The sequence below is a fragment of the Garra rufa genome, chromosome 13 (assembly GCF_049309525.1).
Source record: "Garra rufa chromosome 13, GarRuf1.0, whole genome shotgun sequence".
Lineage (NCBI taxonomy): Eukaryota > Metazoa > Chordata > Actinopteri > Cypriniformes > Cyprinidae > Garra > Garra rufa.
The window spans coordinates 1,111,644-1,127,207 of NC_133373.1; the positions used below are offsets into that span (position 1 = coordinate 1,111,644).

At 35.5% G+C, this 15,564-nt stretch overlaps 2 protein-coding genes across 3 annotated transcripts in view; one reads left to right on the forward strand and one right to left on the reverse strand.

Moving 5' to 3' along the window:
• Positions 1–2,077: 2,077 nt before the first annotated feature.
• LOC141283608 (A-kinase anchor protein 7) overlaps positions 2,078–15,564 on the reverse strand; it is a 286,494-nt gene continuing 273,007 nt past the window's right edge. For both annotated transcript variants that reach the window (XM_073816917.1, XM_073816916.1), the window contains exon 8: positions 2,078–5,811. In XM_073816917.1, the coding sequence (XP_073673018.1) occupies positions 5,633–5,811 (179 nt within the window). In that variant the 3' untranslated portion in view covers positions 2,078–5,632. The remainder of the gene's footprint in view (positions 5,812–15,564) is intronic.
• Positions 11,977–15,564, forward strand: part of LOC141348671 (laminin subunit alpha-2-like) — a 35,161-nt gene continuing 31,573 nt past the window's right edge. Inside the window, exons 1-3 of the mRNA XM_073852948.1 lie at positions 11,977–12,014; positions 12,689–12,749; positions 14,768–14,780. Of these exons, the coding sequence (XP_073709049.1) occupies positions 11,977–12,014; positions 12,689–12,749; positions 14,768–14,780 (112 nt within the window). The remainder of the gene's footprint in view (positions 12,015–12,688; positions 12,750–14,767; positions 14,781–15,564) is intronic.

Sequence of the window (15,564 nt, forward strand, 5' to 3'; positions counted from 1 at the left end):
ACAATAGCTGCTGTTTCTCAGAGCATTATGGGATGGAACGCTTTATCGATCTGCTGCCTCCATGACACACAAGACCTTCAGGATGATAGATTGGCCAAACGGGACGTGATCCTGAAACTACAGCGCTGTCTCAGTCCTTGACACCAAACGTTAACCACGGGTCAGATCAAACCAGCCTGAGCTCAGCTCTGATACACATCTGATAGGAAAGTGACTCAGGAAAATGCACTTCATGATGCACTCAGACATTGTTCGGATGGAGATTATTTCTCAAAGGGAAAAGATGTGATCTAACATGAAGCGAATTGGTGATTTAATTCTGGTTTGAATTGAAAATATTCCTCTCATGTCTCTGGAAAATATTCTGCTTGTTTGCAGACAATCTCATGGTTTGACATCTCTGATTTTTACTAGGAGAAAGGGAAAAAGTTGTTTTCAGAATCTTTGCTTTGAGCTCTGTGTGCTGCGTCACTGCACGCTTTATGTGTATTTTGGGTATAATGAAGAATTGTTTTGGAGAAATTGTCACAGATTTAAAGAAGAGAGGCAAATCATGTGAACTGCTCAAAGGAGCCGTTATGAACAACATGACCATTTGACTGCTGTTCAAGAGTTTGGGGATAGCCTTTCTGGGAGAAGTTTCTACTGATGCTGTCTCTATTATTTATTTGATCAAAAATACAGTAAAAATTATGAAATATTATTAGAGTTTAAAACAACTGTTTTCGATGTGAATCTATGTTAAACTGTAATTTATTGCTGTGATCAAAGCTGAATTTTCAGCATCATTACTCCAGTCCTCAACGTCATATGAGCCTTCAGAAATCACTCTAATATGCTGATTTGCTGCTCGAGAAACATTTCTAATTATTATCAATGTTAAAAACAGTTGTGCTGCTCAGTATTATTGTTGAAACTGATACATTTTATTTTCCAGGATTCACAGATGAATAGAAAGTTCAAAAGAACACCATTTGTTTGAAACGGAAATCTAACATTAATACATAAAAAATATACATTCCTTTCAAAAAAAAAAAAAAAAAAAAAAAAATTATGGTACTGCCACATAAAAGTGTTTCATTACTTTGAATAAATACCAGGGGTTTTAATATGACAATTTATGATTTACACAAAAATAATTTGACACAAAATATATATTATATGGGTCATTCCATTAAATCTGTGCTTTTTCCACAATTTTATAAAATAGTAAAAATTAATAAATTATTATTTTTTAAATGATGTCAGCATGTGCTGTATAATATACCAAGGGTGGTTATTAAAATGTTTGAATTTTACACAAACTATCTTTAAAAACAGGGACAAACCTGTCAATGTCATCCCTGTTACCCACATGCCAAAACCTGTTTTTAACTCTAAAAAGTAAGGTTTGACGATTTCAAACAAATTTGCTAATTGCTAGCTAATAGTCAAGTTCTCAAAAGCACATATTGTGAACTTTGAAAGGATTTTACTTGCAGATATTGATTAAATATAAGAAATAATTGTTTAAATTTACATTTTAAAAATGGTAACAGGATTGATATTGCATGATGTCCCTCCTCAGCCAAACCTCATAAATGATCACAAACAGAGCATTATAGAGGAGTGAGAGAAACATGCTTGTGTTTTAAGTGTTGAACTCCTGGTTGAACTCCTATAAGGGCTGTCACTTGAATGTACAATATTTTACAAGGGGTTTTCGATGAGGGTAACAGGGCTGATATGAAATCAGCAGACACCGATATTAATATTTTATAGAAAAAAAAGCATACTTATGGCAAAGACATTGCTTAACAATGAGACTACATTTAGAACAAATGCAAACGTGCAAAAATATGCATTTTGCCTTCATTTTGCAAATTAAAAGTCACAAAATCATAGTGAGGGATAGGCCAAAAACCTTACACATACCAGTTTAAATGCTATTTGAATTATTTAAAATGTTTAAATGACTTTTTAAGTAATACTGATAAAAGCATACATAGTATTATTATGTTTTAAAATTTAAACACAATTTATTTTAGCTGCATTTAAGTAAAAAAATGTTGAAAGTTAGTCAACAAAATGTATTTATTTAAATGTAGCTAAAATAAATTGATTGCAACCACTTACCAATTAATCATTTTTTTTAGTGTATTTGTTGCTACATTAAATCCGTTTCTTAAAGACACAAAAGACTGCAAAAAAGGCTTGTCTTACTTAGTATTTTTGTCTTGTTTCTAAACTGAGATTAATTTAATTGATTAAGGTTAATTGAAGATTAATTAAAGATTGATTAAGATTCATTTTTGCATCTTAAACTGAGATGCAATTACTATAAGCAAAATGACAAAAGATATTTAGATTTCCAGGGGGAAAATTTAATTATGTGCGTTTTTCTTAAAACAAGTAAAATTATCTGATAGTGGGATAAGTGTGATATTCTTAGAGCAAGAGTATTTTACTTACCCAACTGGCAGATCATTTTACTTGTTTTAAGAAAAATGCACTTAATTTAGTTTTCCCCCAAACTAAATGTGACCCTGGAGCACAAAACCAGTCTTAAGTCGCTGGGGTATATTTACAGCAATAGCCAAAAATACATTGTATGGGTCAAAATTATTGATTTTTCTTTTATGCCAAAAACCATTAGGAAATTAAGATCATGTTCCATGAAGATTGTTTGTCAAATTCCTACTATATCAAAATGTAATTTTTTATTAGTAATATGCATTGTTCAGAACTTAATTTGGACAACTTTAAAGGTGATTTTCTCAGTATTTACATTTTTTTTGCACCCTCAGATTCCAGATTTTCAAATAGATGTATCTCGGCCAAATATTGTCCTATCCCAACAAACCACACACCAATAGAAAGCTTATTTATTGAGCTTTCATATGACATACACATCTCAGTTTTGTCAAATTTAACCTTATGACTGGTTTTGTGGTCCAGGGTCACAAATATCTCATTTTGCTTATCTAGTAAATGCATCTTAATTTAAGAATTTTTTAGATATTTTAACTTGAAACGTGACAAAAATTGCAGTGAAGGCACTGATTTTGTGGAATGACTGATTTACATATTATGTGGAATATGACCAGGAGAGAAAGTGCTTTTTTAAATGTTAAAAACTTCCCCTCAGTGAATTATTTGGCATCATAATTAACAATTGTTCCACAGAAGCCCTGCTGAGAAATAATTAGCGAACAGAGCTTCAGAAACTCAATCTTATTTCTGCCAGTCACCTCGAATAAACCTCTAGATCTGGTGTCAGAACTCTAGAGCCTCCAATGTGTCGAGGCAGTTCTCAGTCGTGCTTTGATTTCTCTGGCGCTCAGCAGACGCCATGCAATATGCTTACTTCAGAGGACGAGGGAAAAATAGACAAACGTAAAGTCGGAGGCGTTGCGAATGTAGCTGCGAGTAGACCCTGCCAAAATGACAGATACGAGACTGATTTACAGTCTACGAACAACCTCGACCTCCATCGCGAACACAGAATGAATCACGTCCACTCGCCGTCATCAACTCCTTTATTTTTAAGAGTAAAAAAAGTGACAGATGGGAGACGAAACGCTAAACGAAGACATCATAGTACTGTTTACATGAACACTTCATCAATCTGAGCAAACTCAGGAGAGGGGAGCATAGAAAAACACATTTTAAGGTTCTGGTGAAAACACGAGACATGTTCTTCAGCAATATAACAAGGTGTGATTTCTCTAAGGCCACTGTGGGTGCTTATCTGAAGCATTTTAGACATCAAATCAAATCCTATACATTTAAATTCCCACCAGAAGTCATATACGCTTAGTTCAGGCCGGCCTTGCTTCAGTATGAACACTGTGGACTGATGTGTTTCACTGCAAAAAACTAATTAAATCAAGAAGGTTTTTCTAGACGAGTAAAAGTTATTGTCTTGTTTTCAGAAAAAAAAAAACAAGTCAAAATTAAGTACGTTTTTGCTTGAAACAAGTAAAATAATCTGCCAACGGGGTAAGAAAAATAATCTTGTTTTCTGTTTGAAATGTGATTTAAAAAAAAATGTATTTATTTAGCTTGTTCTTAGCAAAAACTCACTTAATTTTGACTAATATTTTTTACTTGTCTAGAAAATCCTTCTTGATTTAAAATTTGTTACATATTTTGGCTGGAAACAAGACAAAAAAACAAGTAAGAAAAGCTTTTTTGTGTTGTGTGAAGCTTTTCTATCAATGCAAAATAGGCTTATCTTATTTAGTATATTTGTCTTGTTTCCAGTCAAAATATATATATATAAAAAAAAATGTTAAATTAAGATGCATTTACTACACAAGCAAAATGACATAAGATTTTTAGTCTAGTTTCCAAGGGAAAAAACTAAACTAAGTGCATTTTGCTTAAAACAAGTGCAATTATCTGCCAGTGAGGTAAGTAAAACACTCTTGTTTTAAGAATATTACTTGTTTGGGGGGTGTTGGACTAAATATCTCATATATAGCGTATCTAGTAAATGCATCTTAATTTAAGAGTTTTCAGATATTTTGACTAGAAACAAGACAAAAATAGTAAGTGAGATAAGCCGCATTTGCAGTGAGTGTACTGCATCACAAAAAATGCTTTTCTTACTTGGACTTTTTTGTCTCGTTTCCAGTCAAAATATCTACAAATTCTTAAATCAAGAAGGACTTTCTAGACAAGTCAAAATTATTTTGTTTTCAGAAAATACAAGTCAAAATTAAGTACGTTTTTGCCTGAAACAAATAAAATAATGTCAATGGAGTAAGAAAAATAATCTTGATTTCAGTTTGAAATGAGATTTCTTTGCTTAACCCATTGGCAGACTATTTCGCTTGTTCTCAAAACTCAATTTTGACTTTTACTTGTCTAGAAAATCCTTCTTGATTTAAGAATGTGTAGATATTTTGGCTGGAAACGAGACAAAAAAATCTAAGAAAAGCAGTTTTTGCACTATATATGTGTGTGAGATGTTCTGCTGGTTTGTACGTCTGTTTGCAAAGATTTACTTTGAGATGGTTGTGTGTGTCCATGAGCTTCCTCCGAGGGCCACGTGGAGCTCCTGTCGGATCTTAGCTCGAATGTTTTCCTGCGCTAACAGTGTCTTTATGGCCTCTACCTGCGTCCGCCTGCGCTCTCTTTCCCAGTCCATTCTGCTCTGAGCAAACGCACACCCTACGACACAAACAACACACATATGCAGGGTTACGCACACAAACGTCACTCTCAGCAGTTCATGAGCTGTTCTGATGGCTCTGGCTTTGGATCGGGCTTCAGGCCTGCAGTTCAAGTGCAGTCCAACTGAGCAGTTCACTGCGATTGTCGGATGTAAGGATGACAAAGCGACACTGACAGACTGAGACGGGCCTCCGGACACTACAGCAGCGCGTGTGTGTGATTCGTGTGCTTGTTCTCTGAAGGATCAGTCACAAATAAAGTCAGACGGGAGTGATGCAGGACGGGGAAAGGCAGGAAAATAAAAGAGAGTTTGAGTGCTGCGTGCGTCCAGAGATCCGCTTGTGTTCTCTGCTCCACAATCGCTTCACTTCGGCTCAACTCATACGGCTGCGCTCTGATGCCCCCTGGCAGGTGGAGGCGTGTTTGGGCTCTCCGCCCGGTCGGGTCGGAGTACGGTTCAGGGCTCGCGCGCTCATTTGGTGCTGTTGGGTTTGCCGCCGGCCGCTGGCGGACTCTCGTCTTTCGGCGTGGAGCCGTTCTGCTGAGTTTCCTCCATGTACTGCTGCACGGCCCGCAACACGGCATCCTCCACCAGCCGCTTACTCAGACTCACTAACTCCTCATCGTCCGGAAGCGGAGCTTTCTTAACACCTACACACACACACACACACACACACACACACACACACACACACACACACACACACATACAGAGGCGTCAATGAAAGCTGTCCCTCAAACACACACCGACACTGATCTGATGATCACACACTGCAAAAAAAGGCTTATCTTACTTACGTTTCTAGTCAAAATATCTAAAGATTCTTAAATTAAGATGCATTTACTAGATAAGTGAAGCGACATGAGATGCACTGCAAAAAATGCTTTTCTTCCTTAACATTTTTGTCTTGTTTCCAGCCAAAATATCTAAAAAAATGTTTAAATCCAGAAGGATTTTCTAGACGAGTAAAAATTGTCAAAATTAAGAGTTTTTGCTTGAAACAAGCTAAATAATCTGCCAATGGGGTAAGAAAAATCATCTCATTTCAAGCTGAAAACAAGATTATTTTTCTTACCCCATTGGCAGATTATTTTGCTTGTTTCAAGAAAAATGCACTTAAGTTTCACCTCTTTTTTTGAAAACAAGACATTTTTTACTCATCTAGAATTTAAGAATTTTTAGATATTTTGGCTGGAAACAAGAAAGAAAAGTATTTTTTTGCAGTGTAGTCTTTTTTCCAGGGGGAAAAAAATAATTAAGTGCATTTTGCTTAAAATAAATTAAATTATCTGCCAGTGGGTTAAGTAAAATACTCTTGTTTTAAAAATATTTTAGGAAAAAAAAAAAAAGATAAAACAAGACTAAATAGCTTATGTCATTTTGCTTATCAAGTAAATGCATCTTAATTCAAGAATTTAGATATTTTGACTAGAAACAAGACAAAAATGTTAAATAAGATGAGCCTTTTTTGCAGTGCACGTCTACATCAGCGAGTGTCGCTCACACACACTGAAAAAAATGCTTTTCTTCCTTAGTCTTGTTTTCAGCCAAAATATCTACAAATTCTTAAATCAAGAAGGATTTTCTAATGTAAAAATATTTTTTTGTTGTTTTCAGAAAAAACGAGTCAAAATTAGGTGAGTTTTTGCTTGAAACCAAGCCAATCGTGAAAGGAAAAAAAAAAATCTAATTTCAAACTGAAAACAAGATTATTTTTCTTACCCCATTGGCAGATTATTTTGCTTGTTTCAAGCAAAAGCGCACTTAATTTTGACTTGTTTTTTCTGATTTTTACTCATCTTGATTACATTTTTTTTTTTATTTTAGCTGGAAACAAGAAAGAAAATCTAAGTAAGAAATGCATTTTTTCCAGTGCAGGGTTATAGGTGCTAATGAGGACAGCACAATTACCAGCTGAAGCTTTCTTTCTGAGCCTGCAGATATTTTGTTCACTGGATTTATCAGGAATATCAACAATGTAGGGATGCACAGATATAGACATTTTGACTGATACCAAAACTGATTAAGCTAATAACTAATAAATACACTGCCGTTTAAAGTTTGGAATAAGTATCATTTCTTTGTTTTTAGAAGGAAGTCTTCTGTTCACCAAGGCTGCATTTATTTGTTTAAAAATACAGTAAAAACGGTAAAAATGTGAAATATTATTACAGTTTAAAATAGCAATTTTCTATGTGAATATCGGTAAAATGTAATTTATTTCCTCGATCAAACCTGCATTTTCAGCATCATTACTCCAGTCTTCAGTGTCACATGATTCTTCAGAAATCACTCTAATATGCTGATTTGCTGCTCAAGAAACATTTCTGATTCGTATCAATGTTGAAAACAGTTGTGCTGCAAAATATGTTTGTGGAAACTGATCCATTTTATTTTTCAGGATTCACAGATGAATAGAAAGTTTAAAAGAACAGCATTTATTTGAAATAGAAATCTTTTGTAACACCATACATGTCTCTACTGTCGCTTTTGATCAATTTAATGCATCCTTGATGAACAAACGTATTATATATACTGTATAGATTTATAAAAATTGTCATGTTTTGTAGTGTTTAGTACTTTTGATTTAAATTTGACAGTAAAATAATTTGCTGTAATTTTGACATCTAGTATAATAAATAGTGTTTACCATCAGCAATCTAGATTTTGCACTTGTCTAATGCAATGCTTAAATCAGCAATCAAAACATTACTAGTTGTGCATTCTGTTAACTAACTGAAAAATAATTCACTGTAGGCTAAAATGAACATAAGCCATGATATACAACATGCTTCCGACATATCAGCCCAAACAAAGAAATGAAAGGAGTAGTTCACTTTAAGAACAAAAATTTACAGATAATTTACTCACCCTCTTATCATCCAAGATGTTCATGTCTGTCTTTCTTCAGTCATGAAATTATATTTCCAAATTATATTTTTTGAGGAAAACATTTCAGGATTTCTCTCCATATAGTGGACTTCTATGGTGCCCCGAGTTTGAACTTCTAAAGCAGTTTAAAAGCAGCTTCAAAGGACTCTAAATGATCAGAGCCAAGGAAGAATGGTTTTATCTAGTGAAACGATTGGATATTTTATAATAAAAAATAAAAAAAAATACAATTTTTAAACACAAATGCTTGTCTTGTCTAGCACTCTGGTTTAAGACAGTTAGGGTATTTTCTCGTTCAATTTCAAAATTGTCCTACATCGTTTAGAGCCCTTTGAAGCTGCATTTAAACTGCATTTTGGAAGTTCAAACTCAGGGCACCATAGAAGTCCACTATATGGAGAGAAATCCTGAAATGTTTAACTCAAAAAACTATTTCTTTATGACTGAAGAAAGAAAGATGGCACACCTTGGAGGACAAGATGACAAGTTCTAGAAGTGAAATAATCCTTTAAAATGCTGATTTCAGAAATATCGTGCATCCCTAAAGCAATGGCTAGGATGACAGAATAAAGACTACTGCAAACACAGTGGGGTGGATCTGTGTCTATAGTCCCTCAGTAGTAGGGAGGTGAGGGGTTGAAGTACACTACACAGAGACATTAAGGGAGGAACACGTACTTGTCGGTGCGGCACGCTGCCTGCTTTGCAGAAGATCTGCAAGATAAACAACACATTTAGCAACCTGAAGTGATTTCCTCACAATCTCAGCATCATAAACCATCAGAATCACACAGATGGTCTGATGAAGCAGGACGAGGAGCTGCTGATTCACGTCACTTGATTAGCAATCTTCTGATCATGCTTTGTTGATTTCGTAGCTTTGATTCTACAGCTGCATGAGCGTAGCAATAATGACATTGCTGATTATTTTAGTTGATACTGCAATTGTGATTATTAAAATGTTGAAAATGCACAATAAATGTCTTATTCTGAGTGCCATTGCTGTGTACATTATTCACACCCCTTCATTTTTTCACATTTTGTTATGTTGCAGCCTTATGTTAAACTACTTTAAATATTTTTTTCCCACATCAATCTACACTCCCTACTCCATAATGGCAAAGCAAAAAATAGGTTTTTAACTTTTGTGCAAATTTATTAAAAATAAAAAACTGAAAAGATCCCGTTGCATAAGTATTCATACCCTTTTCTAGGACACTCGAAATTCAGTTCAGGAGCATTCATATTGCTTCTAGATGTTCCTACACTTGGAGTGGAGTTAAACTGTGGCAAATTCATTTGAATGAGTCTGATTTAGAAAGACACACACCTCTCAGAAAAGGTCTAACAGCTGAAAATGCATCTCAGAGCAAAAACCAAGATAACTGCCTGTAGAGCTCAGTGACAGACTTGCGTTAAGGCGATGATCTAGAGAAGAGTTCAGAAACAAATCTGCTGCATTGAAGGTTGACAGAAGCATTCTCCATAATGGAAGACGATTGGAACAACTAGGACTCTAGAAAATGTCCAAGCTGACAGAGATGGAGAGGTGAAAAGGTGAGGCAAAGAATGGCAGATAATTGCCAAATGCAGATGTGCAAAGATGCTCACATCAGACCCAAAAAGACTTGATGCTGTAAAGGTGCTTCAACTATGGACTGAGTTAAGGGTATGAATACTTATGCAACGTACTTATTTCAGTGTTTTATTTTGAATACATTTGTAACATTAGCAAATCTGGTTTTTGCTTTGTCATTATTATGGTGTATGGAGTGTAAATTAATGTGAGGGAAAAACTCATTTAAAGCAGTTTAACATAATGCTGCAACAAAACAAAATGTGAAAAAAGCAAGGGGTATGAATACTTTTGCAAGACACTGTATGTTGGGTAAATACATCAAATTCAACAGTCAATGTGCTTCATGTGAGCATTTATTTCATGTGTCCACGAGTGAAACATCTGCTTCCAGCAGCTGCAGTTTCTGACACTCATTTAAAGCCTGATTCTCCACTCAACAAGAGCAAAAGATGTTAGAAACACAATCCATTAATGCAACAGGAGCAGAACTGAAAGCAAATCCCGCAATCAACATTTGACCACGAACTGCATCGTAATCTCGATTACTTGTTTAATTGTGCAGCTTTATTTGATTCCGTAATTGATTTGATACTCACATCAAAACGCTGTGGACTGTGTGTCTTGTTTACAACAGACACAATAACTGATTGCTGTTAATTGAATCATCATCACGTCACAGGCCAAAACACAACAACAGACTCTCCAGTGGCTCTCTGCTATTCTCGCATACAACAGATTCTGGCTGCATTAAACTCTTGTTTTTTACATGTTTAAAATCTTTCTCAAATCTCAGTTTAATAGAGTAAAACAAGGACGTTTTACTGCAAAAAAAAATACTTTCTTACTTAGATTTTTTTGTCTTGTTTCCAGCCTAAATATCTAAAAATTCTTAAATCAGGAAGGATTTTTCAGAAAAAAAGTCAAAATTAAGTGCGTTTTTTTAAATAAGATTTTTTTTTTGCTTACACCATTCACTGCAAAAAAAAAAAAAAAAAAAAAAAAAAAATGCTTTTCTAGGCTAGATTTTTTGTCTTGTTTCCAGCCTAAATATCTAAAAATTCTTAAATCAAGAAGGATTTTCTGGACAAGCAAAAACTGTCTTGTTTTCAGAAAAACAAGTCAAAATTAAGTGCATTTTTGCTTGAAACAAGCAAAATAATCTGCCAATGGGCTAAGAAAAATAATCTAGTTGTCTGCTTGAAATAAGATTTTTTTTCTTACCCCATTGGCAGATTATTTTGCTTGTTTTAAGCAAAAACTCACTTAATTTTGACTTGTTTTTACTAAAAAGAAAATCTAGAAAATCCTTCCTGCTTCAAGAATTTTTAGATATTTTGACTGGAAACAAGACAAAAAAATCTAAGTAAGAAAAGCATTTTTTGCAGATTATTTAGCTTGTACTAAGCAAAAACTCACTTGTTTAGAAAATCCTCATCGATTTAAGGATCTTTAGATATTTTGGTTGGAAACAACAAAAAAAAAAAAGTAAGAAAAGCATTTTTTGCAAGTTTCACGTTTCAAAACATTGATCCATTTGAACATCAACCTTTAAGGCACTTGAGGCGCACTAAAAGGGATAGTTCACCCAAAAATAAAAAAAAGTTGATCTTTGTCTGCTGTTTATCTGCTTAAATTGAAATTGTCCTCTAGCAAACACACAGAAAATCCAGACGGCCACCAGCTTCAGAGTCTGATTCTTGTGAGGTCAACTGGAGAAACTTTCCCAACAACATTGCAAACCGTCTTAAACAATGAGACAATAACAAAATTGACCTTACCACAGATGTTGATATCTGCCATTATGTCCAAAATTCATTTAACAGTGGTAAAAGGCTGTTGTTATGAGCTAGCGAATGCAGTTTTGTTCATTCTGTTCCCAAAATCAGCCAGTAATCTTCAATAATCCTAATCCGGGACTGACCTTTGGTCATTTTACACTACTGTGATTGTGTGAGGTTTTTCTGCATTAAATAACATGACTATACAAATAAAGTGCATGAGTGTTCATTAACACTAAATCTAGATTTGATTTGACAAACAGAAGGCTAAACGGACTCCAGTGTGAATCTTCAGTTTCAACATCTCTCTACACTCTTAAAAATAAAGGTGCTTTAAAAGGCTCTTCACAGTGATGCCATACAAGAATCTCTTTCTTACCTTTTTAAATTCTGAAGAACCTTTTATGAAACAGAAAGGTTTTTCAGATGTTTAAGGCTCTTTATGGAACTATTTAGACAAAAATCTTTCTTAATCTATGGCATCATGAAGCACCATTTTTTAAGAGTGCACTCCGAAATGTAAGAAACAATGTGACGTGCAGCCAAAGTTAACTTCCTGTGTGCTAATGGTTGATATTGACTGTCCTGGCTTCTTCACAGTTGGGTAGGTTTCTCACTTGAAATGTCACTGTTCTCATCTACTTTCGGTACATTGCAAATTATAATACATTTTTATTTAAAGTGTCCATAATCCATAACAAAAAGTCCATCTCATGTTGTCCTCAAATCAAAATCCTGCCACATATTTGTTTAGAGCTGTTTTGGCTTGTAAACAGTGCTTGATCTGTGCAGATTTCTCTCCTGATTCAGACCAGACCACTTTTTGACTGGAGGATGTGTTATTATGGATTATGAACTTGGATTTTAGCCAGAAGCAATGGTTTGAAGTCCAAAACGTCTTTCTTAATGCTGGATTTGTTTCAGCTTTTGTCTTCTCAAGATGTTAACTGATGGACTGGAGTGGTGTGGATTATTGTGATGTTTTTATCAGCTGTTTGGACTCTCATTCTGACGGCACCCATTCACTGCATGAACAAGCCGTTTTAGGAAGGTGTGTCTGAGTTTTAACTTTTATAATGAATATCTTTTTGGTTTTGAAACTTATCTATGCACAAACAGCTTGGAACACTCCAAAGACAAAAGAAAACTGCATCATATGACCCCTTTAATATCTCGACGAACCCCCTCAAGTAGGTTTAATGTTGTTTTCAGATCTTTAATCACCGGTTCAGACACTGATTTGTGGGCATCTGTGTTTCTCCGATGGCATTTCCTCAGGAAGCCTCATCTCCTGTCTCCTGAGGAACGGCCTGATTCATGCGCTCTCCTGAAGCCTGAGGTCAGTCAGGATCTGTGATGGAGAGGCTGGTCCTAGATCAGAGTTATGAGGCGTTTCATCTCTAATCAACCCATCGAGCAACAATGTGCATTTAGGATGGTCTGTTTGTCTTCCGCCCGCTTTAGAAAGCAAAGCGGCAGCTGCTATTTCAAGAACTCGATTCCAGAGAAACGGTGCTGGTGAGCAGCCAGTGAGTCTCTCAGAAGCGGCCCACAGTTCCACTGGCCTGAGCGAAGATGACGCCATAACTGTTACTACATAACCTGCCCACAAATAAACACGCTCTATCATGGCCTTTGCTTTACATTTAAAATGTTCAAATTAGTTTATTGCACTCATTTAACCTACGCTGTCAGTCTAACCAGGCGGTTTACATGGAAAGCTGCGTTTTTAAGAGCAGCAGCAGTTTAAAGAGGGCAGTGCAGAGCTGTTTTTTTTGGGTCTTCTGTGCAAGTGTCAAATGCTTCCAGAATGGCTTCCAGCTAAAGGGGGAAAAGATGTCTATTTTTACTAGAGTCAATCTGGTTGTTGATCAGTGCCACCTACTGTACTGGAGTAAAGCTGGTTCTCACTGAACTTGTCAATATTGTCTTGATCCTGATGTGAAAAATAGATATGCACCAAAATGAAAATTCTTGACCAAAGCCGAACAAAATTAAACACTGGGCTGAAGGCCTATTACCGAGCATGTTTTTTGTGTTTTTCCCAATTTTTGTGTATTTGGCCAATTTTTTTCACCATTGCATAAATTAAATAGCCAATATTTGCTTTTTACATTTTGTCAATCAATTACAAAATAACAATTTAAAAATATTTAACACTGAACATTTTTTAAATTCTAGTAGCGATTATAGCCTACCAAACGAAGCACAATTTAACTGAAAATTAAGAAGTTAGTAAAATAATATTCTTTGACTTTATTGTTGAAATATTTCTACTTTGTTCTCGGAATTTCAACTTTATTTTCGAAATATTTCTACATCATTCTTGTAATATTTCAACTTCATTATTATGATTTCGACTATTTTGAGCTTAATCCCGTAATTCTTTAATGACTTTATTCTCATAATATTTTGACTTTATTCTTGTAATTTCGACTTTGTTATTGAAATATTGTGACTTTAATCTTGTAATCTTAGATTTTTTTAGTAGCACAAAAACGCTGTTGTAGGTTAATACACAATAAAACAGAAATTAAAATGTCTTTATTTGTTTGTTACAGAATCAAAAAGCTACTATATAAAGTTAAAAAAAAAATCCATCTAAAGTTCTAATTATTTTTTGTCATTTGTGATCTGTTTCCAATTTATTTATCTCTAATTTACTAACTATTATGTAAAATAAACCTAAATATAATTGCAGTGTGTTTTTTGCTATCTTTAAATTAAACAGCATAATATAAGAGGCCGTTTACACAACAGTTTCCAACTAAAAACTGAAAAGTTTTTATGTTTTGGCCATTTATTGACAAAAAAGCCTAAAAAAAGCAAATGATACCTTTACCATCTTTTTATGCAAACTACAAAATCGTAAATTTGTGAAACCAGTGACGTGTGCATTTCATCTTCAGTCTATATTAATGTGTGCAGGCACATAGTGGTTCTCAATAAACATTGCCAACTACTGGCCTGGCATTCATAGTTTGAGCGTAAATAGGGATTGACTTGACAAAATTGTTATCTGCATATGAAGCTTTTCAAAAATGCTAAGGCAAATTTGTTTAAGTACAGTGTTATCTTGTAAATGCACTCTGTACATCAGCTTTGCCCATCATAAAATCCCTCTCTGACTGCAGCACTTTTTACTTTGTGTGAACAAGCCCTAAATCTGGAAACAGCTCTTTGCCGGTGATTCATAATGCTTTTTAGTTTAGTCTCAAATCTGAAAGTTAGGCAAATCAGCCTTGAATAAAATCCACAAAAAATGTGAATCATATAGTCTTGTCCAAGATTTTCATGGTGAGCAACTGAGAGCTCTGTGAGTTTGGGAGCTCTTATCTGTGTGTGCTGTATCTCTAGAGAACCGCACAAGGTAATCAAATCTGACCTTACACACACACACACACACACACACACACACACACACACACACACACACACACACACAGAGACACACACACACACACACACACACACACACACACACAGAGACACACACACACACACACACACACACACACACACACACACACACACACACACACACACACACACACACACACACACACACACACAGACACACACACACACACACACACACACACACACACACACACACACACAGACACACACACAGACACACACACACACACACACACACACACACAGACACACACACACACACACACACACACACACAGACACACACACACACACACACAGACACACACACACACACACACACACACACACACACACACACACACACACACACACACAGAGACACACACACACACACACACACACACACACACACACACACACACACACACACACACACACACACACACACACAGAGACACACACACACACACACACACACAGACACACACACACAGACACACACACACACACACACACACACACACACACACACACACACACACACACACACACACACACACACAGAGACACACACACACACACACACACACACACACACACACACACACTTGTGTACTTTCTGAGCTCAAGGTTGGCGTTTCTGCTCTGATGTATCACCGTCCTTCAATTCATCTCAACAAACAGAAGACGCCACACACAGCGTAAGAGAAAAGTCATCAGCCTCTGTTCACATACTGAGTCGTCTTTAAGAG